This window comes from Pezoporus occidentalis, unplaced genomic scaffold (genome assembly GCF_034315485.1).
Source record: "Pezoporus occidentalis ecotype Australia unplaced genomic scaffold, CSIRO_AGI_Poc_V1 ctg155, whole genome shotgun sequence".
Taxonomy (NCBI): Eukaryota; Metazoa; Chordata; class Aves; order Psittaciformes; family Psittacidae; genus Pezoporus; species Pezoporus occidentalis.
The window spans coordinates 96,857-120,880 of NW_026913372.1; the positions used below are offsets into that span (position 1 = coordinate 96,857).

Here is a 24,024-nt window from a genome sequence, read left to right on the forward strand (position 1 = left end):
GCAGAGGCTACTGAGAACAATTTATTAATAAAATTAAGCTAATCCTGTAAGTTTAGTTATTCCTATAAGCTTTATCACCAGAAATCTTAATTCTCATCAGGGAAGCTTTTAGGTTTAAAGCCAGTCATGCTGTCTCTTGTCTGTCCCTTGCTGGTGAGATTGGCTGGAGCGGCCAAACCCTTTTTCTTAGTTCTTGGACCTCTATGTGTACTGAGGATCCAGGTCTCACAGTAAGCAGTCTCTGAACTGGACTAGTTGAGATCAGCTCAGAAAGCTCATTTTGTGTTTTCCTGCAGGTAAGTAAGGATGTGTACATGCTGCAGGCTAGCATTGCTTCCAGCTTAGCTCAGTCTTTTAGCTATCCTGTGAAAGCTTTCAAACCAAAGTAGATGTTCCTGATTTCTGTTTGAGAAGCAGTAGTGTGCATCTGCTTTCTTTTTCTTTTTGTAAAAAGCCTCTTCTGGATCCTTCTTAAAATTGGAAACTTGCCAGTGATATTTGTGTTTCTTTGTCAATAGATCCCGAACATCAAAGAGCAAATGGGAACATGAAATACTTTGAATATATAATGGCAAAAGAAAAGGAGGCAAATAAGTCCAGTACAGATTCAGAAGACCAAATGGAGAAGGAAACTGAGGTTAAGAAAAAGGATTACCTGCCTGAAAGAAGGAAGTACGAAATGCTGTGCCGTGGGGAGGGTCTCAAAATGGTAAAGTGGAGTAGACTGTTTCCAAATGTATGAAACCAGCTGTAACCAAACAATGTCAAGAATGGAAGTTGCTACAGCAGTTGGCTGAGTGTGTGTAACTGAGGATTAGTGTGTGTTGGATTTCTTCCCTGTTTCATTCTGTTTGGTAGACAAAAATAAATTGTGCCACAGGCACTGCTAACTAACTTGGATGCACTACATAATTGTAATTAATTAAATAAGGATGCTGGAAGTCTGCACACAGAACTGAATGAGGGTGGTGTTCTAGCAAAAAGAAATATCTTTAATAGGACTGTATAAAGTACTGCTCATTGCAGTATTACAGAGTAACATTAATGTGTTGAAAGTACCAATTTCTCAAAGCATCTCTTTAACGTAACATTAAGGTAGGAAAAGTGAGTTGTTCCTGTCTCTTTTTATCTTAGAGGTATTAATGTTATGTGGAAATTCTCTGATTGTCTTGTTTCACCTTGCTTTTAGACTCCCCGGAGACAAAAAAGACTCTTCTGCCGCTACTATGATGGAAACAGGAATCCTAGGTACATTTTGGGCCCTGTCAAACAGGAAGATGAGTGGGACAAACCTCGAATTGTTCGCTTCCTTGATATCATCTCTGATGAAGAGATCGAAACTGTGAAGGAACTAGCAAAGCCAAGGGTAAATGCCTTACATGTCTTTGTCTTTTGGAGTCTCAAATATCCTATGTAATTTTCTATGCGAGTGTATGTGATTCTGTCTCCTCTTGAATGCAGATGTGTGTGCAGTGTGCTCACACATTGCTTTTCTTACCTTGCAGCTTGTGGTGACACACTTTTTGAAGGAGACAGTGGGGAAGTTGGAAATTGAGTAATTAAGACAGCCAGGTAACAGCAATGCAGGACCGTTAGACTCTTCCAGCAGGCACGATTTCAGCGTGTGCCCTTTCAGATAAGGAGGAGAATGTTCTACAACAGAAAACACTGCAGCTAGGTTGCCTTGAAGTATACCTGTCATCTGGTTTTTGTTAAATCTGTATTTGCCGAAGTTGTGGTGTGGAGAAGAGTGCTGTCAGGGGAAGGGCAGCCATTCCTCTGGTCCTGGAATGCCACGCTATTGTGTAGAGAAGAAGGGTTGTATCTGCTGTTTGGTATAAAACTGACTTCTGTCTCCCAGGCTTTGAAGTTGCTTGCAGATGAAAGAGCTTCCAGAGGGCAGTACTTAGTCGTACTCAGCTGCGTTGTTGCAGTGCCAGCCCATCAAATCCTAATTCAGAAACTGGATCCCGAGGTTCCTGTTTCTGAATGCAGAATAAACCAGGGCAGCTCAACTGTCAAGAGTAAACAGGAGCACCCAAGACAAACAGCAAACTGAGGGAGCTGCATTTTGTATCCAGTTGGTGTGACTATGTGTCTCAAAGATGTGTGTTAAAAATGTAGTTAGTTGATTTATTTTTTCTATCCGTTACCAGTGACTTTTAAAATAAGGTTAAACTTGTAGAAATACATTTTTCCTGCTTTTTTATTTGTTTTTAGCCTAAATGGCTTTTGGCTAGAGAGAGATGAGCAAATGGAGATTAGGGGAATAAGTGCATTAAGTACAGGAGAAACTGTTGGCTTGGTCTGCAGTAAAGCAGCTGTTGGTTATACACCAGTGCATCAAAGATGAGGCTGTCCTTGGTCACTTCACTGAGTACTCAGTAGCCTGAAGGTGATTCTAAAGCTTCCTAAAGACTGCATTGTAATTCTGAGGTAACATTCTGAACTATAAGCAAGAAGTACAAGCAATTCTCTCCAGTTACCTGTGAAACATCTCTTCTTGCTCTCTTGTCAGAGCTGCTAAAGCCCTGGCATTACTGGCATATTCTGTGGAATATGACCGAACTGCTTCTTTGTGGAGTAGAAGTAAGTCTTAGCACTGAAACTGAAAACCTGTGAATTTGGTGGGTTTAACTTCTGAACTTGCTGAGATAATTATTTTCCTGAAAAATACTTGGTTCATAGTAAAGACATGGAGTTCATTAATGTAGAAGCATCTGTATGCAGTCAGTGTTCCACTTATTTCCTATGGCCAAGGCCTTGCCGAGCTCCGTAAAAAGTGTAGCAAGAGCATTGTGTTTTTTGACACCAAGAGGTCATCTCCTTTGCCATGCTAAGGATGTTACCATTGCTGCCTCTCAGAAGACAGTGCTGTCTGATCTGTGCCCAGCCTTCTGCTATGCCGGCAGCATAAACTGGCAGGATGAAGCCTTATTGTTCTTTGGGAGTCTCGCTGGAGACTTGATTCTTATATACGTCTGCATGGGATGAGAGGAAAGGCAGCAGATTGAGCAACCTGGTCTAGTGGGAGGTGTCCCTGCCCATGGCAGGGGGTTGGAAATAGATGGTCTTTAAAGGTCCTTTCCAACCCAAACCAGTCTGTGATTCTATATTAAAAGTTCCTAGTACCTTTTCTTGTTAGTTGGCATGGAGAGGCCTTGATTTAGTTCATTTATTTTAACAATAGAAACATACTTTGAATTGTTTGGGATTTAGTATGCCATTTTGTCTCTCTCCCAAAATTTGGGCTCTGTGGCTGAATCTTTTTTTGAATGATAGAGAGTGTCTGATAGTACGTGAACCAAGTTAAAAGGCACGCATAAGGTTCCGAATCAGAGTGTTGATATAGGTGGGATGGTGTCAAGTGAATGCAGCACTTGGTAAGAAAGGTCTTGAATCAAGAGTTCCGGCACTGTGTAGCTTCGGAATACAGTGTAAATGCGTCTATGGACTAAGCAATTAGTTTGTGTTAGCAGTTAGTTTTAAAGTTGTTCAGTGCTGCTTGTGGTGTGAAAAGAATAAAAAAGGTAGGGTTTTATTCATCTTTCGCTTATACAAGATCAGAGTGTTGCCTGGATTCAGTTTAACTGTGGAACTCGTCTTACACGTGCAAGACAGAGTGCTAACAAAGGCCCAATTGTACACATGCCGTAATACTGTACTGCTTCCAGCAATATGAAGGAAACGAAAGCTTCTAGTTTACTTTATTCAGGTGACCGTTCTTCTTGCTACAGAAATGGAAACATTACTTCCAGAAAATTTGATCTTCTCTACTGCTCTGTTTAAAAAATGAAAATAAACCAACAAAACACACCTCTCTTCTAGTAAAACTGGAGACCTTCCCTCCTTCCCCATCACTGGGGGATGAATTTCCACCTCTTTTATAAAAGAAAACCCGCTGCAAAATGTGACTGAGTGGCTTGTGTGGCAGCTTGTGTGACATTTCCCCTTAGGCTTCTGAATGGTCGGATTGCTGTGATGCAATATGTGCTTTGTAATGCAACTATTCTGATGGTTCGCTTCACAGCTGAGGCGAGCCACCATTTCAAACCCCATAACAGGAGCCTTGGAGACGGCACATTACAGAATTAGCAAAAGGTAAGAGAGCTCTGCCAGATGTTTTGGGCCTGTAATGAGTGAGTAGATTCTGCTCATTATGGGGAAAAAAGAGGTGGTCTAAAAAGACAATTTTGGCTTTCAGGTCCACCACTTTATTACGTGCAGATTTGTAACAGGCTGTTACTGCTGAGTTTCTCAGTCTTTTCCTTCAGCTAGAAGTTCTGGGAGCATATTTTGATTTCTTCTTCTTCTTGGTCACCTTCTCAGTGTGTGTTCTCCAGTGGTGATGTGTACAAGCAGCAGGTCTCTACAATCAGTATTAAAAAGTACATGATGCTACAAAGCCTTCAACAGAATGCAGTTTGTTTGGGCTTTTGTTTTGATTTTATTTTTTTTACTATTCCCTTCCCCTTGCTTTTCTCGCCAACCAAAAATTTTTCTCCCTTTCCTTGTAAAAACTAGCAGATCACTTAAAGTGCCTGTATGTAAGAGGTGCTTCAAGGCCTTACTGTGCATGACAGCTGGAGTGGCAATCAAAACAGTGGTTCATTAGTCACACAGCAGCATTTCATTGTCAGAGATAATCCCATGCTCCTGCCTGGGCTCTTTTATTTCCTGCCTGACACCAGTCTGGCAGAACACAAGCTTGTTTTCACTCAGCTCCTGGTTCTTTCCAGCTTGGCTGTTAAGTATTACGAGTCTTGGTTTTAGCCAACGTTTTCCAAAATTGGATTGCTTTAAAAGAAACCATCTGCCCCCCACGTGTCCTATCTCCCTTCTGGCACACACCACCCCTCCCCTCCCCCAGTTTTCAATAGCGGTGATTAAAGATTAGCTACATATTCCATCAGTGTTAAACCAACATTCTGGAAGGAGTTAAACTTCTGGTGAAGAGGAATTGTCTGTGAAACTCAGCACCATAAATTACTTGCAGAAAGTCTCTAGTTGAAAACAAACAAAAAAAAAGGAAAAAAATACAAAGGGAGGAAAAAAGTGAAAGGACAATCTCACCAAATTTTTCCAACCAATTTGTTTTGATTTGGACATGGCAGCTACAGCTTCTGTTGCCCTTCTAATATTGCTAATTTAAGAGCATTGCATACCATCCAGACCAATCGGAACCCTTTCAAACACCTGTGGCTTGGCAAAGAAAGCAGCCTAATAGGTGGGTAAGCCCTTGTCCTTTCTCTTTTTGTAGCTGAGCCGTGCTACTGTTCATGACCCTGAGACTGGGAAACTGACCACAGCCCATTACAGAGTCTCTAAGAGGTAAGGGGAACGTCTTCCAAAGGTATACTCACTCCAAGGAAGTCTGTTCTGGGACTGTCCTGCTTCATCTCTAAATGTGGGGCAAATAGGGGTTTTTGCATAACTTTTCTATTCTTAGTCTCTCTAGAAGAAAGAGAATAGCCTAAAGCAACTGGACTGCTGAAATAGAAAGTAGCTCTAAATCTCAGTGATAGTGAAGATGGAGTGCCCTTTTCTGCTTAGCATGGCTTGTCTAGTGTAACTAATACACTAAAATGTTAGTGCAGCATGAGGTTCTGCTTACACTAACAAACGGTGGAAAAGGCTGCCTGGGTAGCTCACCCCTACCTCTAGACTTTGGCACTGGCTTAAAACTAGGCGCTGATGAGCTGCTGTGATTTGTGGGAATAGTGCAAAATAAAGCCAGTTGATAACTTTAGAGAATTTCCTTGTTTAAATCTTTGAAAAAGAAAGCTAGTATTCTTTCAGCTTCTTTGAACCAAACCCCTGAAATTTGATTGGCTAGTAGCTTAAGGGGTTTATCTTTTTAAAGAAACTCATTGCTAAATAAAAGTGCTGCAAAACACTGGGTCACAAAAATGGATCAATTTAGGAATGACTGTAACTCAGGGATAGAAAACTAATAGTAGCTGAAGTCTGATCCTTAAAGCCACTTTTGTTAGAAGTAGTGGCAAGTTGAAAATGCTAATTTTCATATGCTGAACATAGCCTTGCACCTTCAGCAGCCTGCAGGTCACTTTACTCATCAGTGTGTGCAAGGTAGTGGCAGTTCTTTGGAAATTGTCTGGTGAGCACTTAAACGTTTGCTCTTTGAAACTACCTCCAAAGGCCCCCTCCAGGATGGCTTCAGAAACTTACATCTTCCTGTTTGACATGTGTTGCATTTAATTTTTAGGGTTTGTTTTTAAAGTCTGTCCATGTCTTATCTGTCTTGGTTATTTGTGACTGCGTATTTTGAAAGCATTGATTCAGTCTTTTGTACATTTGTACGCTGTGACACACAGATGCTGTGGGTGGGGCATTTACCGAAGACACTTGTTAATCCTCATGGATTTCTGTCAAACTTGCTGTGCTAGTAATAGGAATTAGAAAAGGTGACCAGGTCACTAGTTGAAATTGAGATGCGTAATTGTCCCCTTAGATGATCCTTGTAAAAAAATAACCAAAAAGCCTTTATAGTTTTATTTTTTCATTAGTGGGAATTGTTACGCCTTGAGAGTACTGCTGATGCTGCAGTTGGATATGGACTTACAAATGTAAAGAAACATAAAAGTAAACGGGGCACAGCACATTGTAAAGTTAGTGGAGACAATTTTTTGAGGGTAGGAACAGCTTTGGGAGTGGAGGGAGACTTCCCCTTCTCATGGTTCCCCTTGTCACATTCCTCCCTGTGCAGATTGTTCAAGGTATATATACTTTTCAAGAGAAATTGACACCTAAATCTATAGTAGCAGGTAAAAGCCACCCTCAAAATCCCCAAGCCAGGCTGCTTTAGAAGGGTCACGTTATTAATGCTGGATCATTAAACTTCCCCTGCAGAACCACTGGTAGAAATATCTTTCTGTTAGAGCTGTTTGAGCTGGTTTGGATTTCAAATGAATCATTGCTCCTGAAAACCAAAAAATGCTTGCTTTATTTTTTTTAATAGAGGACTGCCTTCCCCCCTCAAACATTCTTTCCTAGTAAATGCACTTCTAAATTACAGCATTCCTCTCTTTGAGAAGACTACTGTTCACTGTGCAGTACGTGGCAGTCTGTATAAAAGGGGGCACCTTGCCAGCAGTACTAGGAGCACCATCAAGCTGTGCTGTGTACGGTACCAGAATAAACTCTGCCACTCTGACACTGCTTTTAAAGAAGCTGCTGGCATTTTTTTCTCTCTCCTCCCAGCAGCCAGTTAGAGCTTGCAGCACATGTTAGTTTCCACTTCAGAAATATCAGTCCCTGTTGCATCTCTTACTAGTACTTTTTACATACTTTTCAGAAAGTTTTTTACATAAATGCCAGTATTTTGTGTGACCAGTGACTGTACAAAAGCTGCATTGAAATACTCTGTTGCCGTGCTGGTATAGCAAAAGTAAGAGCATAGCCTTTATAATATCTGGTACTAGTCTGACTAGTACAGTTGGAGAACGTGAGCTTTTGGGTGTATAAGCCCTTGTATGTGATTTAGCTCTGGAAAGTTACTTAGTTTTTTTTCCTAATATACTGATTAGTCTAAAATTGCTTCTGCATGTAAGTATTGTGCTATAAAAATCTCTAATAAGATACGTGATACAGGAGTGTGAGAGGGAGGAGTAAATGCAATTACTGCTAGCTGTGTAATGAATATAAAAGTTGTTAAAAACCAGATCTGTGTGAGAAAGAAGAAAAGCCAATCCCCCAATGTGAATTCAGCATTTGAATGATACTCTTCCAATTTCTGTAACTTTAGCATAGTTCATGGGTGTGTTTTTACAAAGCCAGGTGGGACACCAAAATAATATGCCTTTGTAGTCAGGGAATTTTGGGGTTTGGTGTGGTGTAGTTATTAAGGAAATACCAAATCTTCCTGGAAGTCAAGTCACTCACATCTTAAACTGCCATGCTTATGACTTCCCAAAAGTAAGCTTGTCCCTTCTCCGTGTGATGTTTTCTGCCCTTAGTGGAGTCAAAGGTGTCAGCTGGTCAAAAATACTGACAAAATGGTGCTCATACAAATTATTCTTTCAGATGAGCAACTTAACTTAACAAATGTATATTGAAGAATAGAGCTCTGTGCATTTACTGCGTGATGCTGAACCTTGAACTATGCATATATTAGAAAAAAGTTTGCTGAGCACAGCTCAAGGAGGCTGCTTATTCTGCCCGGTGGGGGAGTCTCTTTTTATAGACAAGAGCAGGAGAAAAACTCCTTTGTATGAAGGAATATCTAAATGGCTCTAAATGGTCTTCAACTAGGTGCACATTCTACTTTGATGTCAGCAGAGGACATGGCTGAGACTAGCAACAAAGAAGGACAATGTCAGACAGATTGTTATAATCTGTGAAGGCCACTAGGCAAAACCTGCAAGTAAGAGAAGCCCCCTGTTGTACATCCTAAATGCCACAGGCACAGAAACCTCCTGATACTGGACAATCAGTGCAAGGTTCTGCAAGCTCTCCTGAGTTCTCTGCCCTTGTGGAAAGCAGCTTTCATGATACTTTCAGGGTTAAATCACACTGTAACTCTTCATAGGAAACTTCAGAACTACAGGTCTCCCCCTAAGTTTAGCTCAGCAGACAGACTGGCACTTGGAAGATGGTATTAGTTCCCCATTTCCTTAACCTTTCATAGACTTTCTTTGTGTCCTAGCCCAATTACTTCTATTTCTAAAATACATATAGTACTTCCCCTTCATGAAAGGGTGTAGTATTCTCCCTGTTGAAAGCTTTAATTGCAACTCTGAATAGCCAGCATGGCAAGAATGCTTGCTTTTGTATTACTTTGGTGGGGGTTTTTTGTTTCAGGTTGTTGGTTTGTTTTGGGGTTTGTTTTTTTTTTTTTAATTTCAATCCCTTATGTGTAGACTGGATAGAAGCAGCAAGAGCCTACCCGTTGAAGCTGGTGGCTGTGGGGCTTTTCTTGTGTATCAAGTGATGTTAGGATTGCTTGTGAGTTTTAAGTGTTCAACATGGCTGCATAGCATGCGGCTGCATAGCTGTTTGTGTGTGTGTGCTTCATATAGTCTTTCTCCTACCCACTTAAGTAAGATTGCATTGTAACACTTCCTTTATACTAACAGTGTTTGGAAATGGATATGTGTTTGTGCAAGTCTGTCTTGAGAAATCTTATTTCATTTTATCTGTAGTTCATCTGTCATTAGAAAAAAAAAAGCTTGTAGAGATTCTGTAACCTGTGTCAGTGCCTTGTGTCACGTGTCATGCTACTGTTCCTCCCATGCACAGTATTTTGTTTGTTTGGGTTTTTTTTTAATACAAATTTTACATTAAAGAATACAACCTTAATTTTAGTGTAGATGTAAAAGTTGAGTAGAAATACTATGATGTACTTGCCAGCAGGTATTTCTAACAAACAGTCTTGTAAAAGTAGCAGGAACCTCTAAGCCGAGTCAGATGCTAGAAAAAAGGTAGAATTAGCTGTTTCCATTGACCCGCAAGAAGGGCAAAAATGGGGCCAAATCATCAGTATTATTATCCATATTAGTGGCTCATAGGAGACTGCCAAAGTGAATAAAGAGGAGGACCGCAAAGGTAGTGAGCATGCCAAGAGAAGGAAAAGAGGCCTGGTTGAAAATGAAGGTGTGTTGGCTAGAGTAGGATGAATAAAGCAGCAGGAAAACCAAGCAACAGGTGAGCAGATGAGTGGGTAGGTGAAATAGTTATATTTTCAAAGAGAATAAAATAACTTGTAAAGAGATGAAAAATGCCTGTGTGTTTGTTTACATGTAAGCAACTGGATGCGTTCGTGGCTGGTAAGGGTCCAGCGGGTATGCACAGAGCTGCGGTTATACTAAGCTTGTGCCTTTTTCTGCCAAACAACGCCACTCTTCTGGGTATGTGGCTGCTTCTGGCTGGCACAGCTGCTTCCCAGTCCCAGCTTTCAAGAATGAGCAACCACATAAAATAGAAAATGCCACACTGGGTCTGGGTGATGGCAGTGATTTTTGTGTAGAACTGCCACTCTAGGTATGCGTACTGTTCTCCGCTAAGTAGTTTGCCAGTTATTTTAAATGTGGTATTTCTAGCTGAAAAGTTCCAATATATGGTAGGAGGCAGACGTTTTGAAGATGTCTTTGGCACTGTGAGCTGACCTTTCACATTTATATTAATAAAAATTGGGGTTAAATACCAAATTTGAAATGAGGTGCTTGCCTGTAAATAAAGTCCTCTCACCTAGTCCTCTCTCAGGTGTTGCTTCAGAATGCATCCAGTGTGCAGTCTAAATTAGCTGTTTGGAATGGGTAAGAGCAAACTGATACTTTTTTTCTAAAACAGCTTCAAGCAGATTTCATTGGTTGGAATATTCTTGTCAGCCATTTGATAGTCCAGTATGGAAATTAAGGCACTTGGATTTAGAGCTTCATTAAACAAGTGTTGTAAATGTTTCTTTCTAGAAAACACGTTTATTAAATGCAAGCCTTCATAATGCCCTGGAAATATTTCTGATCATCATACCAAATTCTTGAAAACTATGAAAAAATAATCTCGAATTCCAGGTACTTCCAAATGTTGCTTTTGTGCTGCCAGTTTACTGCCAATTACTACCATACTTTATTAATTGGTTTCTTCCCTCCTACTTAGTGCTTGGTTGTCTGGATATGAAAGCCCTGTGGTATCTCGCATTAACACAAGGATACAGGACCTAACAGGACTTGATGTCTCCACAGCAGAGGAACTACAGGTAAACTGTTAGGACAAGCATGGTGACAAATGCCAGTTGGCATTTCATTTTGGTTGGCTTTGTGTGCAGTTCCATGCTCACTCAGGTGAGGTGGCCACAAAAGCTCATTCAGGCCAGAGGCAGCTAATGTCATGGCTGGTTTGAATTGAGGCCATGGGAGGAATGTGTGTGGTTTTGTTTCTTTTTTTTTACAGGGAGGAAGAAACAAAGTTGTCTTTGCAGAGCAGTGCTTACTTTGGTGTGAATGGCTTTCTATTACTGGAGGGAAACAGTAATAACTGAAACTCCTGATGTTTGTTGAAGTGGATGTGTAAATCTTTTTTATTTATGCTAGTAAAAGTGAATTTTATTGCTGCTGCTGCTACTACTACTGTGGTGATAATAAAAGCTTAGCTTGTTCTGATACTTACAGAAAGGAGGAAGGAATGGGTGTTTAGATTTGCCATCCCATCCTTGGTCCTAGAAGGCCAACATTGTCTGGTGTCTCTGTAATGTGGGAAAGACTGACTGCACTGTAACTTGAGTAAATTTTATTTTAGAAGTATTTACATTTATTCATTTGCTTGAGCCTTTTAAATGAATAGCTGCTTCACTCATTCTGAGGAAGCACAAATACCTAGAAAGTGATTCCTGAAAGCTGTTGTGCTACTGTGTTATTCCGTCAAGACTCCTGCTGATAAAATGCCCAAGCATCTGGTTGAAAATTGAGGTTATATATACACAGAAGAGATTTAAAAATAAAAATCGATCAGCAAAAGGGGCAATGGATCCTCTTTATTGAAAGACATCAAAAAGTGATTTAAACTTTATACAGTATCATGACCTGTTTTGAAGAGAATAGAGCCTGTGAAGTTTCTATAGAAGAAAAGCATTTTTGTACCTTTGGGAAGTACCTCAGATTGCTTACCTGGACTATACTTCATCTTGTGATGCCAGTCTTGGATGTGCTGCTGCTTTTGTAGCCAAACATCCTGGGGCTCCTCGGAGTCTGTAGCTGTCCAGGTCTTCAGGAGTTTCATGGTCAGGTTCTATGCCCTGGAAGTCATTAGATCAGAGAGCAGCAGGCACTCAGTAATGGGGGAATGTCTTTACCTGTTCAGCTGGGGGTGAACAGAAGAGCTTTCAAGGAGAGGTGACTCCTGGGGAGGGGAAGGGAAGGTTGAGCTGTGGCTTTGCTGGGAGCTGGTGTCCAGCTGAGAACTGCAAAGGTGGACTGAAGGGCTGAGACAGTAAACCTCAGAGCCAGGTTCTGGCTGTGTGAAGTCAGAGCTATTTGTGAATAAACCCAGTAGGGTTTTGCTACACATGGGACAGTTTAGCTGACAGCAGTTGGCAATTTCCTGTGGCTTGATTTTTTTTTTAAACTTCATCTGTCAGAAGGTTGTAAATGATGGTCAAATTCTTGTCTGGATAAAACAGAGCTTTACTAGATTTTGTGCTTCTCCTTTCACTGTAGGTAGCCAACTACGGAGTAGGAGGCCAGTATGAGCCTCATTTTGATTTTGGAAGGGTAAGTCCTGTTTTCTGTTTCCATCTCTTTCTTCTTCACAAGCACTGTGTTTCTCTTTTTCAGGTGGCAAATTATGGAGTGGGAGGACAGTATGAACCCCACTTTGACTTTGCACGGGCAAGTAAAGAGATGGAGGAGAGATAGTCACCTGGTGAAGCCGGCCTCTCGGCTGTGGCACAATTTTTATTCTTTAATGTGTATTAAATTTTGTAGCTCTTCAACTTTTCTGATCTCTGGTAGCAGAGAAAGCCCTCTAAACCACCAGCTGAATCCATAAACATTTTGACATCATGCAAATATCACAAAGCAGCAAGGTTTTTCTTCAAAACTATAATTAAAAAAAATACTGTAAGGAGATGACTGATAGCTCTTAAGAGAGGAAGGGGCATTAGCTTTATTCTAAATCTGAGGAAATGTGTGAAGTATTCTGGCTGACCAAGGCACTGGCCATGTAAAAGCATGTTGTTTAAAAATCACTGAAGGATATACACCTAAACTGGGTGAGAGCTTATAATGCCCTCCTCTATGAGAAAGGCTTTGTTGGCAGTACAGGAAAACTTTCATTGCTGCTTACTGTATAGGCCTGCAATGTTGAGAGAGAACTTCTTTCCCCAGAGCTGATACACAGCTACTCTTGAAGAGATTTTGAAAATACAAGTGCTCTGTTATTGTAGTTCACGTGTTGATTGCTAGCAGAGTCCTGAAACTGGAAGAAGCCTACTGAGGTCTTCTCATCTCACCATCCTGATTTTTTTTTTTTAATTTATTTTACTTAAATTCCCAAATTATTCCAGCTTAAAACACAGACTGCTGGAAACAATGCCACTGAATTCAGTTGGTTATTTATTGGGCATACTTGCGTGTGATTTAACACCTTCAGATTAACCTTACACTGTGATTCCAAGCCACCAACTATTAATCGGAATCTCTGCTCTATAAGCACATGCTCAAAAGCATTGCAAATGATTAACATTTTTTGTTTGGAAATGCATGGGTTAATTTCTGGAGTAATGATTCCTGGAATTTTAGCACATTCAAACAGTGGTCACAGAAGGTGGGTTCTAGAAGTAAAAATAGAGGTGTGACAAAAGTTGGTTTCACAACCCATCAAAATTGGGTTCTTACAAGTTAAGTGAAAAACCCTCTTAATTACCAAAAACCTTGTAACTTGGCTAGTTACAAGCTCTGCTGAGGCACACTCAGCTTCCTCCCTCCATCCCACCTATAATGAAAGAGCAACAGTAACCTGCACATGCTGGAGTGGGGTGAGGAAGAGACTTCCCTTTGAGCACAGCAGGGGGTTGGTGATGTTGCAGCCACACCACACGTGTTCTCCTGCGTTTAGGTAGGGACGTACTTTACTCCTGTTGCAAGCTTCAGGAACAGCTGCCACGGACACCCTGCGGCTGGGGTAGCACAGTGCTTAATGCATCACTCAGTGGATTTTTTTAACAGCATTCTAAAATGCCTCTGTGTGCCAGGGAGGAGTGCAGAATGCAAAAGGCCACCTAGGCGAGCAGCAGCCTGCCTGGCACAGATCAGAAAGGCAGGAGCAGGAAAGGCTGTGAGTGCCACAAAGGCAGAGCTACCTCTAAAGGAGCAGGGTTGGCAGCTACCCTCAGGGTGTGGCTGGAGCCACCCCTGCAGCATTGCTCTGCAGCAGCACAGTTCTGTGAATGTGGAACTGAAGGGCTGCCCACGCTCATCTTGGCCAAGGACGAGAAGGGATAAGTGAGTGTAATTAAATAAGTTTGTGGCTGTGAAGAGGGTTTATATACTCAGCAGAGTTGTTCTTTATCATTAGCAATTTGGGCTTATGCCCTCCCTGTCCTACAGAATTTTAAAATGACTAGTTTACTTAAATTACTAGGTACATACTGTATTCTCCCCTCCTTCCAAATAGAGGGAGTGAATTAATTTTTCTGCATGAGTTTGTCTGCTGCTGGCTCTGCAGCTGTGCGTCACTGGTTTCTCTCAAGAATCAAAATGAAATGCTTACTAAATCTGCTTTTATTCACAGAAAGATGAGCCAGATGCTTTTAAGGAATTGGGAACAGGCAACAGAATTGCTACTTGGTTGTTTTATGTAAGTGATATATTTCTGCCATGTGTCAGTGCCAAAAAAAAAACTATCACTGCATATTCTATACCACTGAATGATTTTGTTATGTTTTTTTACTCAAGTGACTTGCAAATGAGGGCAGTCACTATCTTCATGGTGACACATACAGGGCATCTTCTTACCCATACATAATAGTTCTTCTATATGTTCTTAAGGAGGCTTTTCCTCTTCAAAGTTCAGCATAATTTTAAACTATTTGACTGTCTATTCATTTTTGTATCTGCATCAGTATTTGTGGCATACTCATTGCCAAAGCACTTGAGCGTGTAACATTCAGGCTAGCTGTTGCATTGGAACAAAGAGGGTAGGTTGCAGCCTTTTTCAAGGCCGTTAATCATGCAGCCTTTGCTCACTAATTGGGAGGTAGAAATTAAGTTTAGTAACCTAATTGTGATTTACTAATCTGTGAGAATGTGTCAGCTTGCAATTTATCCGTGCCTTTTCCCACCTTTTCAGATGAGCGATGTGTCAGCAGGGGGAGCTACTGTCTTTCCTGAAGTAGGAGCTAGTGTGTGGCCTAAAAAGGTAAGCAGGATGTTTTATCCAGTGTAACCACTCCTCTCCACCTACTCAAATATAACAGATGTACAAACGTTTAAAAAGAAGCTTTACAATGAGTTTATGTGAAGAAGGTTAGAGCCCTGTTCACAGAAGCACAGAGGTACTTAATTGTAAGTGGAGCAACTAGAGTAGTACCGGTGATACCAAAGGCCTCTGCTGTTCTGCCTATTAATGCATAGTTATGTTTTAGACTTAGCTGCTTCTGATGCATAGGCTTTGCAAAACATGACAGTACTCCAATCTGTAAGCAGGTTTAGTCTTGTGCCATCTGTAGGGAATTCTCCCTGAAGTTGCGAGTTCATGTTAAGATTTTTCCTCTCAGAAGGGTTCCTAATAATGTCTGGCTTTGCTGGCCTGCTGCTCATTTTTACTAAATCATCTTGCATTATAAAACCAGTCAGAGCTGAATGAAACTGGCTTAGGGTTTCATTACAAATAACAGCCAATAATATATAGACACAGAATGAGTCAAAGGAGATTTATTCCTGAGGAAAGCAAATGTTAGGAAAAAAGCCTTGCATTTAAAAGGAATGTCTGAAATACAAATATACGTACCTTTGCCTCATTGTTAAGTGAGTGTGAAAGTGTGTCTCACACAGAGCAAAATGTTGAGGGTTTCCACTGCAATTTCCAGGGAACAGCTGTATTCTGGTACAATCTCTTTCCAAGTGGAGAAGGAGATTACAGCACACGGCATGCAGCCTGCCCAGTACTAGTTGGAAACAAATGGGGTAAGTACCACTCACGTTGTTCTCGCTGCCAGCAAACAACCTGGAGGTCTGGGGCTTTACTGGTGGGTTGTCCTAGTTTTCTTTTTGCTCTGCATTTCAGGGTGGAATAAAAAGCAGCCAGAAATTAGGGCCTTTATGAAATCATAGAAGAATTTCTTTTAAAGAACTATTTTGTAGCTATGCTACTTCATATATCTATATGTTACATTTTATGTATGATATATATATAGTAATATCTTCTGTTATATATGTATAAATATCTAAAATATATATAATGCTATATCTGCTTCAGTAGTCTTTGTAGTTTTGCAGCTCCTGGAAGTTTTTTTGCATCTTTGATTTATTGGGAAGGTTTTTTTTCTATCTTGGATTTATTAGACCAACTTCACATTTGTGTGTGTTTATGTAGGAAAATTAACATAATTCCGTGCTTAACGAAAAGCTGACAATAGCGTATATTTAGCTTAAATAGAAGCACAAGCTAACCAGGTACAGTGATCAAATACCTTTATGTCTTTGCAGTATCCAATAAATGGCTCCATGAGCGGGGACAGGAATTCCGAAGGCCGTGCACTTTATCAGAGTTGGAATGATGCAGACTTGTCCTTTGGCTCTTCTGTATTCAGTCTGCGTAAAATGCACACATCTCCTACAGTTTACAATCGACTAACACTCCACTCCAGGTTCAGTCTTCAACTACACCGGTGTTTCATCTGTGGACAAAACAAATATGCTTTTAGTTCCCTTAAAATACCCCCCCTAAGTTTTATGAACAGAATATATTAAGGTCTATGAGTGCTACAGAAAGAAAAGAAAAAGAAGACAAAATAGAGATCTGTGCCCCAGCCAGTAGTGGTGTTGTATGTGGTGTTCCCTTCACCAGCACCCCTCTGATCAGCACAGAAAGCTGGTGACTGTTTGCTCAGAGTCCTACTCTGTCAATCTTCTAAGGGTGGGTTGGTTTAATGGGAGAGCTCCCTTCTAAGGAGGGCTGAATTAAACCAGTTCGTATTCCTCAATTCCCAGACATTCGACTCCTTGCTTTTCTAGAGTGCCTGACCACTGCTGTTGAGAACTGCAGGCATGGTTTGTGTTTAGCCAGGGAACAGGTTATTACCATGTTTTAGCGTGGTTTTCCACTTCCACAAAAGCCCCAATTTTTAAGCTTTCTTCCTTCTCAGCTTCTGTGGGGAATTCGGCAGTTGCACACACATAGATGAGATGCTTCAGCAGTGTTGTCTCAAACACATGCCTGCACCAGAGCAGCCTGACAATTTCAGCCGCTCTTCCCTCCATTCTTATTTTTTTATATGTTTGTCCACATAAAGAAATGCTGCTTCTCTTCTGTCTTAGTAGCAAACTTTTACATCTGTTCCTTGCGCAGTGGGGATGGGAATGTTACCATCTTCATGAATCAAAATAGTTGTGCCTTAGCACACTGGAATTTTTAATTGGTTGTGAGACTTCAGGTGATGAGGTAACACACAGTCACCCAGAATAGAATACAGTGCTCTCCATACTCATCCTCCCGCTTCTCAAGGCTTTGTGGGAAATATATGGCCCTATTTATAATTCTAAATCTTTTTAGATGCTTTTTATTCTGCAGATGTTTTTCCTGCTGCAGATGCTGAATGCAGGCCACTGCAGTGATATGCCTTTAGTCACAGGGCAGCTGCTTGCACAGGATGCCAGAGACTGTGCCTGCTCTGGGTGGTTTGGTATTGCTCAGCTTGTGGAGACTGCCTCCACTGCATCCACGCTCCTTGCATTGTCACTGGCACTTGGGAAGGGAGCAAGCGCTAGGAAGGGGCCTCCTCTGGAGGCTCTGGTGCTGCTCATTTCTCTGCTGTTCATCCCACGAGCCACGGCTGGAGTCGCTCTGATTCATGCCACCCACAGAGGAAAAGTGTCCCCAGAGTGCCCTCACTGGAAGAACTCTCCCAGTGACTGTCAGGGACCTTAGTTTGTGATGACTCATCCTTATACTGAGATGAAGTTGAAACCTCTGAGGGAGACTAGGTCGTGGCTGCTATAGCTATTGAACTTCTGTGCATCAGATTCTTGTGGGAACAGTAACTGCCATCCTCTTATACCTCCCAGCACAGGAAGAGCTAAACAGGGTGGGTTGAGGCTTGCTTTCCTAAGCCCTTTCTCTTCAACAGCAGGGGTTTGGGCAAAATGTCTAAATACTCCACTAGCACGAGGATAAGAACCCAAGTGAGCAGCACTAGGCATACCTGAACAGTCAGATTTTTCTGTATGATGGTGGTTTTGCTGATTTAGGGGTGAAGCCTGAAGTCTTTACAAGGAATACATTCCAGTGTCAGCTAATTGGATTTTCTGCCTCAATACAATCTTGAAAATTGAGCCAAAATGTAGATGGAACCAACTGTTAGCATGTTAGAAATACCTCGGGAATACTGAGAATGCAGTTTAAGGTACTAGAGTTTGAGAAACTGCATACTTTGAGAAGACACTTTAAAACCTTTGCTGGAAAACGCATTGTCAGATTTCTACTGAGCCTGTTAGGCATGGGACCTATGGAACTGCTTATCCTTAGCCCTGCACCTTCCTGCATTTCACCTGTGCTTTTGGCAGGTGTGAAACAGAGTCCATCCAGCACTTAAGAAAACAAATAAAAACTAAAATCAGAAATGGTTCCACCTCATGTCTGTACTTCTCTTTCACATTCAGAATAGCAGGTACACCAGAGCAGCCTGATACAAATAGATTCACTGAAGAAGTAGGTTATCAGAGCATATTTTGATCACTGAATTGTAATAATTAAAAAACCAAACCTGTAACATTTCTACTTCCCTGAATTTTCTCTCTTTGACACAGTGTCATCTTCGTTCCTGTCCATGGTCTCTTCTTTCCCATATTTTTTACTTAAGCTCCAAACAAAGGTAACCACAGCTGCAGGTGAGTCCTGCCACTTTCTTGCAAGGAGAATAGTAGAGCAAGCAGCGAGGTGTTGGGAGTCTGACCTTCGGGGCACTCATTTTCACTCTGCAGCTCCAAAGCATCTATAACTGCTTTTGGAAAAGCCAGTCCAAAAAATCCATGTATTACCACTGTGACCACCTTCAGAAAACCTCTGGTTTTGCCATCACAGAAAAGAAATTTTTGTTTTCCTTCCTAAAGTGAGTAGAGGAGTTACTTGACACATAAAAATTATGAAAAGTTTACCTGAGGTAAGCAAGAAATACTGAATTAAAAGTGTCAGTGTGACCGCTGTAGGTGCTACTGTAGTGGAAGAAACACTGTGGCATCCTGCATGTTGAGTGAAGAAAGGAAGGGTTGAACCACAGAGAAATCACAGGTTTGTTATATTAAGCAGTGTTTTTTTTTCTCCCATCTCTCTTGAACTGGCACTAAAACCTGAAAAGCTTGAGAGAAGCTGTGCAACCTCTACGGAAGTTGAATAAATGGTTCCCTCCCTCGCCTCAGCCATCACAAGTATCTCCAGTCTTAAACAGCATTTTAGGAATGGTCTCTAAGAAGCATTGCTTGGGGAGTAAAAATGGTTTAGACTCATAGAATCAACTAGGTTGGAAAAGACCTTTAAGATAATCAAGTCCAACCTTCAGTGTGTCACTTTTTAAATCATTGAACTACTTGATGACCTGCAGTTCTCTGGGGAAGAAAAATAGTTGTCTTTGGGGGGGGGGGGGGTGGGGTGGGTGTGGTGGAATTTGACTTGGTCTAAAAAGAAATGAAACTCCCCCAAACTAAAACTCCAGCCTGCTGAGGCATGTCAGGCTGAAATGTTGCCAGATCATTGGAAGAGAAAGGGTACCCTTAATGGTTTTAAACTACAGACAATCCTATTTCCTCCTCCGCTGCAGTAGTATTCGTGCACCCAACACTGTGTAAGGGAGTACAGGTGGTGCTGCTGCTTTCTCCCTTACCCCTTCATTTCTCAAAGGGCTTTTGGATCAAGAGCATGGCTCCTGTGTGACTCTAGTTTTGTATTAAAGATGACTGAAAACTGGCTCACAGTGACTGACAACGAATACTGCCTTACTGTTGATTTTTTGTGTAATTAAATTTTTAATGTAAAAAAAAAAAAAGGCTTAAAATAAAAGCCACTGCCAGTAGCAGTGAAAAATCCTCCACATCAAACTCTCCTCATATATGGCTGTTGTAAATCTGATGACATACTTTTATCACATGTGTTTCCTGGATACTGAGCTCATTTGTTTCACATCATAACCTAGGTGGACAGGTGCCAAAGATGCTCACACCACAAAGTACTATGAAACGTGCTCTTGGAGCGGGACTTTGTCAGTTGGAAACACAGCACTGATGGCTGCTAAGGGGAAGGGCAGGTGACAAGGCTGGACTGAAATCATGCTCTGCACAACATGTATGAACAGGAGCTGAACTGCTCCTGGGGCAGGACATGACTCAGCTGCTTTGTCTCCCCAGTGCAGTGATTTATGGCAGTAGCTGGTGTGGGGTTTAACACTAATGGAACTGCATGCACCTCTGGTTTGAAACAAAATGGGCACAGCACAGGGTCAGCTGCTGAGAGACCCTTTTGCAGGGACAATAACTCCTGGAGCCAACAGGCCAAACAACCAGTTACTCACAAGAGAGGAAGAAGGAGCCTGTCCCTACAGCCCAGACACCAACAACAGGACAAGACAACAGTGCACTACATGTAGGCAGGGCAGGCTCATGTCTGCCATGATAGAGACATCCACAGTTCATATCACTGCGGTTGTTCTGTGCTTCAGGGGAGCTTGGACTTCGTTTGTGGTCCCCTCAGGAACCTGCAAAAAGAACACAGTGAGGGCTAGTTAGAAGCCCTGTGGAACAGAGCCCTGCATTGCTGATGGAGCACTTGGCTTGCAGTCACGGACCTGCACTCCCTTACCCTTGCAGCCCAGGGACACAGCTAATGTGCTCACAGTTCGGCAGCCACAGGATAGGAAATTGGTCTAAAGCATATGAGCAGTTTAATTTTCATTTTAGAAATGTGAATTAATTCCATCCCCAGTTCCTCCTCGGTGCATGCTGCTGAACTGCTGCATCCTCACCAAGGTGGGTCAATGCCAGGAGAATGTGAGTAGCTGGATGGCTCTGTCCTGCTGGAGGACAGGGCTTGCTCTAAGTCTCTGAGCTTTCTGGGGTGCCTGCGGGCTGCCTCCCTGCCTGGGGACACTGCAGCAGGCCTACCTCTTTGCAAAAAGGTGTGAAGCTCATGCTGCCAGCCTGGACCCCAAGCTGCTATTGCCAAGCCAGAGCACAGGGTAGCACAGGGTCCTCATGAGGCGAGATGCACCTCACAGCCTTCTCCCCTTGTACAACAAGAGAGGGGCTGCCCTATTGTCTGCAGGCAGCCTGAGGCACCTACCCAGGCTTGGGTGGCTTTTGCCTTCTCCCATGGAGGAAGGATTGTGGTTCAGCCCTATGCTACCCCTAACCAGCACGTACACACTGTGGCTTCCCACCCATTCTGCCTGGGTATTTAGGGCTCTTCCAGCACAGCTGTAGCTGGAGCACAACCCATGGGGATCATGACCATGGGAGGAACCCTGCGTGGGCAGGAACTGCAGCAGATGCAGCTAAACAAGGCTGGGTAGGGTCAGAGGGAAAAAGGCCTGTGAGTTGCCTCAGGGCAGGACAAGACAAAGTAAAGGGTGTGGCAGTATCAGCACCTAAAGATGGGGGGAAGCAGCACCAGGCTGAAGTCATCTGTCCAGGGACCCCTGGAAACTGGACCAAAGCACGAACTTGAGTGCTTCCTTGCTGAGGGAGAGGGTTAACCCTCCACCCATCCTCCAGCTCTGGACTCTGACCTGACTCTGAGGGACTCACCATCAAGCTGTGTTTCATCATCAAGCTGCATTTGTGGTTCTGATAACCAGTGAGTCATCTGGCTCCCAAACCAGGCTTTGAAACAATCACAGACGACTACCCACTAACCTTAACTACAAGCTGCCTGCTCCCCTTACTTAAGCTGTGCTTAAACATCAACCAGCAACTAACTGAGCTGGCCAAAACTTCTAGAAAAAGAGCTCAGATCCTCTATCCTCCCCCATGTCCCCAGCAGAACACAGAGGGAAGGATCCTGCCAAAGCCAGGATCCGCACAAGTGTCAGTTCTTGCTTTGGTTTGGCTGATAATGCAAAGTCGAGAGGGTTTCCAGCTTCTTCCAGGAAGGGGTTCACTACCATTAGCATGGGGGGGGACACAGGCACATCCCACTTGCAGGAGGGACATCTGCCCTGTGGAGTAGATCAACCTCCTGCCTGACAGGAGCAGCTGCCAACAGTCTGATAGTGTCATTAGGGGTGAATGACTCATTGCAGCCTGAGGACTGCTCTATATTTAAGCATTACAGAGTCAGAAATGAATGCATGGAGTCAGGAGCTGCTTACCCTGAGGTCAAGATGAGGTTCAGAAACCAGTTGTCAGAGTTCACCTTTGTGGCACACAGCATCTGAGTCTCTCAAATCTTCAGAGAGAGAATAATTCGCATAGGGAGGGAGTATTTTAAACCACTGTGGGTCAAAGCAGAGTCAGACAACCTGCAGGTACCTGCTGTGCACAACTGCTTCAGGCAGCCCTCACTCGAGCTGCTGCTGAGCCTGGGCAGCAATTCCCTGCAGCAACTGTGTGTGTGGGGAGGTGTTGTTAGGCGTTTGCTAGCTTTACTCAACCCTACGTTTTTCCTAGTCTTCAGATCTTGACCAAGCTATTTGCAGCTGGACTGAAAACGTCTCTGGAGACTGGTGTGGGGCGGGGTGGAAGGAAGGAGGAGGAAGGAAGGAGAGCAGCTCATCCCCGGGGCAGGGCAAAGGGGCAGCCACATTTGGGGAGAGCAGTTAGACTGCTTTTTTTTTTATTCACAGACTTCTGCTTCAGGACAACAAGCAATGAATTCACAGTAAAGTTTCCGACTCCTTTTCCCAGGCCCTGCACTTTGCCAGCTGCTCCCCCGTCCTGATCAGCTTTCCTAATTAATTCCAATTGATTTTGCGAATAGCCTGGGCTTCACACTCCAGCCAGGGCCACCCCCTCCAGGCTGCATGTCCATGCAGCACATGGCAGTGGCACAGCACTGACAGCTGACGCCACAGTTACTGTGGTTTGCATCCTCTGCAGTCCTGATGGTATTCCCCCCCCTCCGCTTCCATGGAGCAGCACATGGATCAGCCACCAGGGAAAAAGGATAACAAGGAAAGCCATGTTCTGGAATTGCATCCAGAGCAACCCTAAACGGCTCCACATAAAAGCATGGCACCAAGCACAGCTGCCCAGGGGCTCCGCACAGTGTTTCCAAGCTAATTCTGAAGAGCTGCTTTGCTCTTTTTCACATTAATTCCTGCCAGGCCATTTCTCAGGGTGGGGAGCACTAACTAGGGCTGCAAACCAGCATGTCACACAGGGCAGGGGCTCAGCCAGCAGCCACGAACAGCTCCACTCACTGCAAGACACAGGTGGGACTGTTGAACCTGGTTTTCCCTTCACTGAGGCTCCTTGACAACAAATTCCAGGGACAGCAGCCCATTTCCACCCAGGAAATGGGTGACAGCCCAGTCCCCAGCATGGTGAACAGCAGGACAGGCCCGAGCTCTCCAGTCCTGCCCTGCAAAGTGCTCCTGCAGGGAAGCCCTCACTTCACAAGTGTCCCCACTGACTCGATGTTCAAGAAAGGCTCACTAGAGGCAGAGACTTACTGGTTTCCAGGCTCCAGGGAACACACCGTATCTAGTAGTAACCTGGCACCTTTAGCTTAATGCAAAACTTTACCCTAATTATCACCAGGCATTACAGTGCTCCACTTCCTTGTCTGCAGTAACGGCACTGCCAGCCTCCCTTCCTAGCACTCTCTGCCGCTCTCCCAAAAAACAGAGCAGGTTTGAGGTTTCCTCAGAGCCTCCCGCACACCTTTTATGTCCTCTTATCCAGTAACTCAGCCAAGCTTCCTCTCACAGTCTGGGACAGTGGTGCACAGCTCCGCCTATGAGGCAGCATTCAGGGAGGCATCACACAGTATCAGCTGTAGCTGTACACCCAAATCACCTCTGGCTGATAACCTGAGGAACCCTCGCATGCCCCTCCTGAGGGGCACAGAGCAGGAACGCAGTCAGTGATGGGCATCAGACCAGATGAAGCAAGAAGGCAGCAGCTGGCTCTGGCTTCACACCATTTCACAGGAAAAGGACCAGACAGCTTGTTTGCTTCTTTTCCCTGCTTCCTGACTTACCTGAGAAACCAAGACTTGGCTGTGCTCTCTCCTCTTTACGCCACGTCTGGAGCACATAACAAACACACGGCCATATGCAGAAGGATGCAGGCAGACAGGTGCCGCACAGCTCTGGTGCTTCAGAAGTAACGATACAGTGGGGCCAAGTGTCCTTCAAAACAGTAA

The 24,024-nt window shown here is 43.2% G+C and overlaps 1 protein-coding gene and 1 long non-coding RNA gene across 5 annotated transcripts in view; both read left to right on the top strand.

The window, feature by feature from the left end:
* The window catches only part of P4HA1 (prolyl 4-hydroxylase subunit alpha 1), a 35,522-nt gene extending 17,076 nt beyond the window's left edge, over window positions 1-18,446 (top strand). The window contains exons 7-15 of one of the 4 annotated variants that reach the window (XM_062611565.1): window positions 519-709; window positions 1,190-1,366; window positions 4,031-4,101; window positions 10,615-10,714; window positions 12,288-12,345; window positions 14,249-14,310; window positions 14,803-14,871; window positions 15,542-15,638; window positions 16,161-18,446. In XM_062611565.1, coding sequence (XP_062467549.1) covers window positions 519-709; window positions 1,190-1,366; window positions 4,031-4,101; window positions 10,615-10,714; window positions 12,288-12,345; window positions 14,249-14,310; window positions 14,803-14,871; window positions 15,542-15,638; window positions 16,161-16,231 — 896 coding nt within the window. In that variant the 3' untranslated portion in view covers window positions 16,232-18,446. Of the gene's footprint in view, window positions 1-518; window positions 710-1,189; window positions 1,367-4,030; window positions 4,102-5,260; window positions 5,332-10,614; window positions 10,715-12,170; window positions 12,225-12,287; window positions 12,346-14,244; window positions 14,311-14,802; window positions 14,872-15,541; window positions 15,639-16,160 lie in introns of all 4 variants that reach the window. The other 3 variants (XM_062611563.1, XM_062611564.1, XM_062611562.1) reach the window with 3 other exon arrangements.
* Window positions 10,721-11,426, top strand: LOC134160005 (uncharacterized). The gene is made up of 2 exons (XR_009963400.1): window positions 10,721-11,202; window positions 11,239-11,426. It is a non-coding gene; the product is annotated as an uncharacterized LOC134160005 (long non-coding RNA).
* Window positions 18,447-24,024: the final 5,578 nt, after the last annotated feature.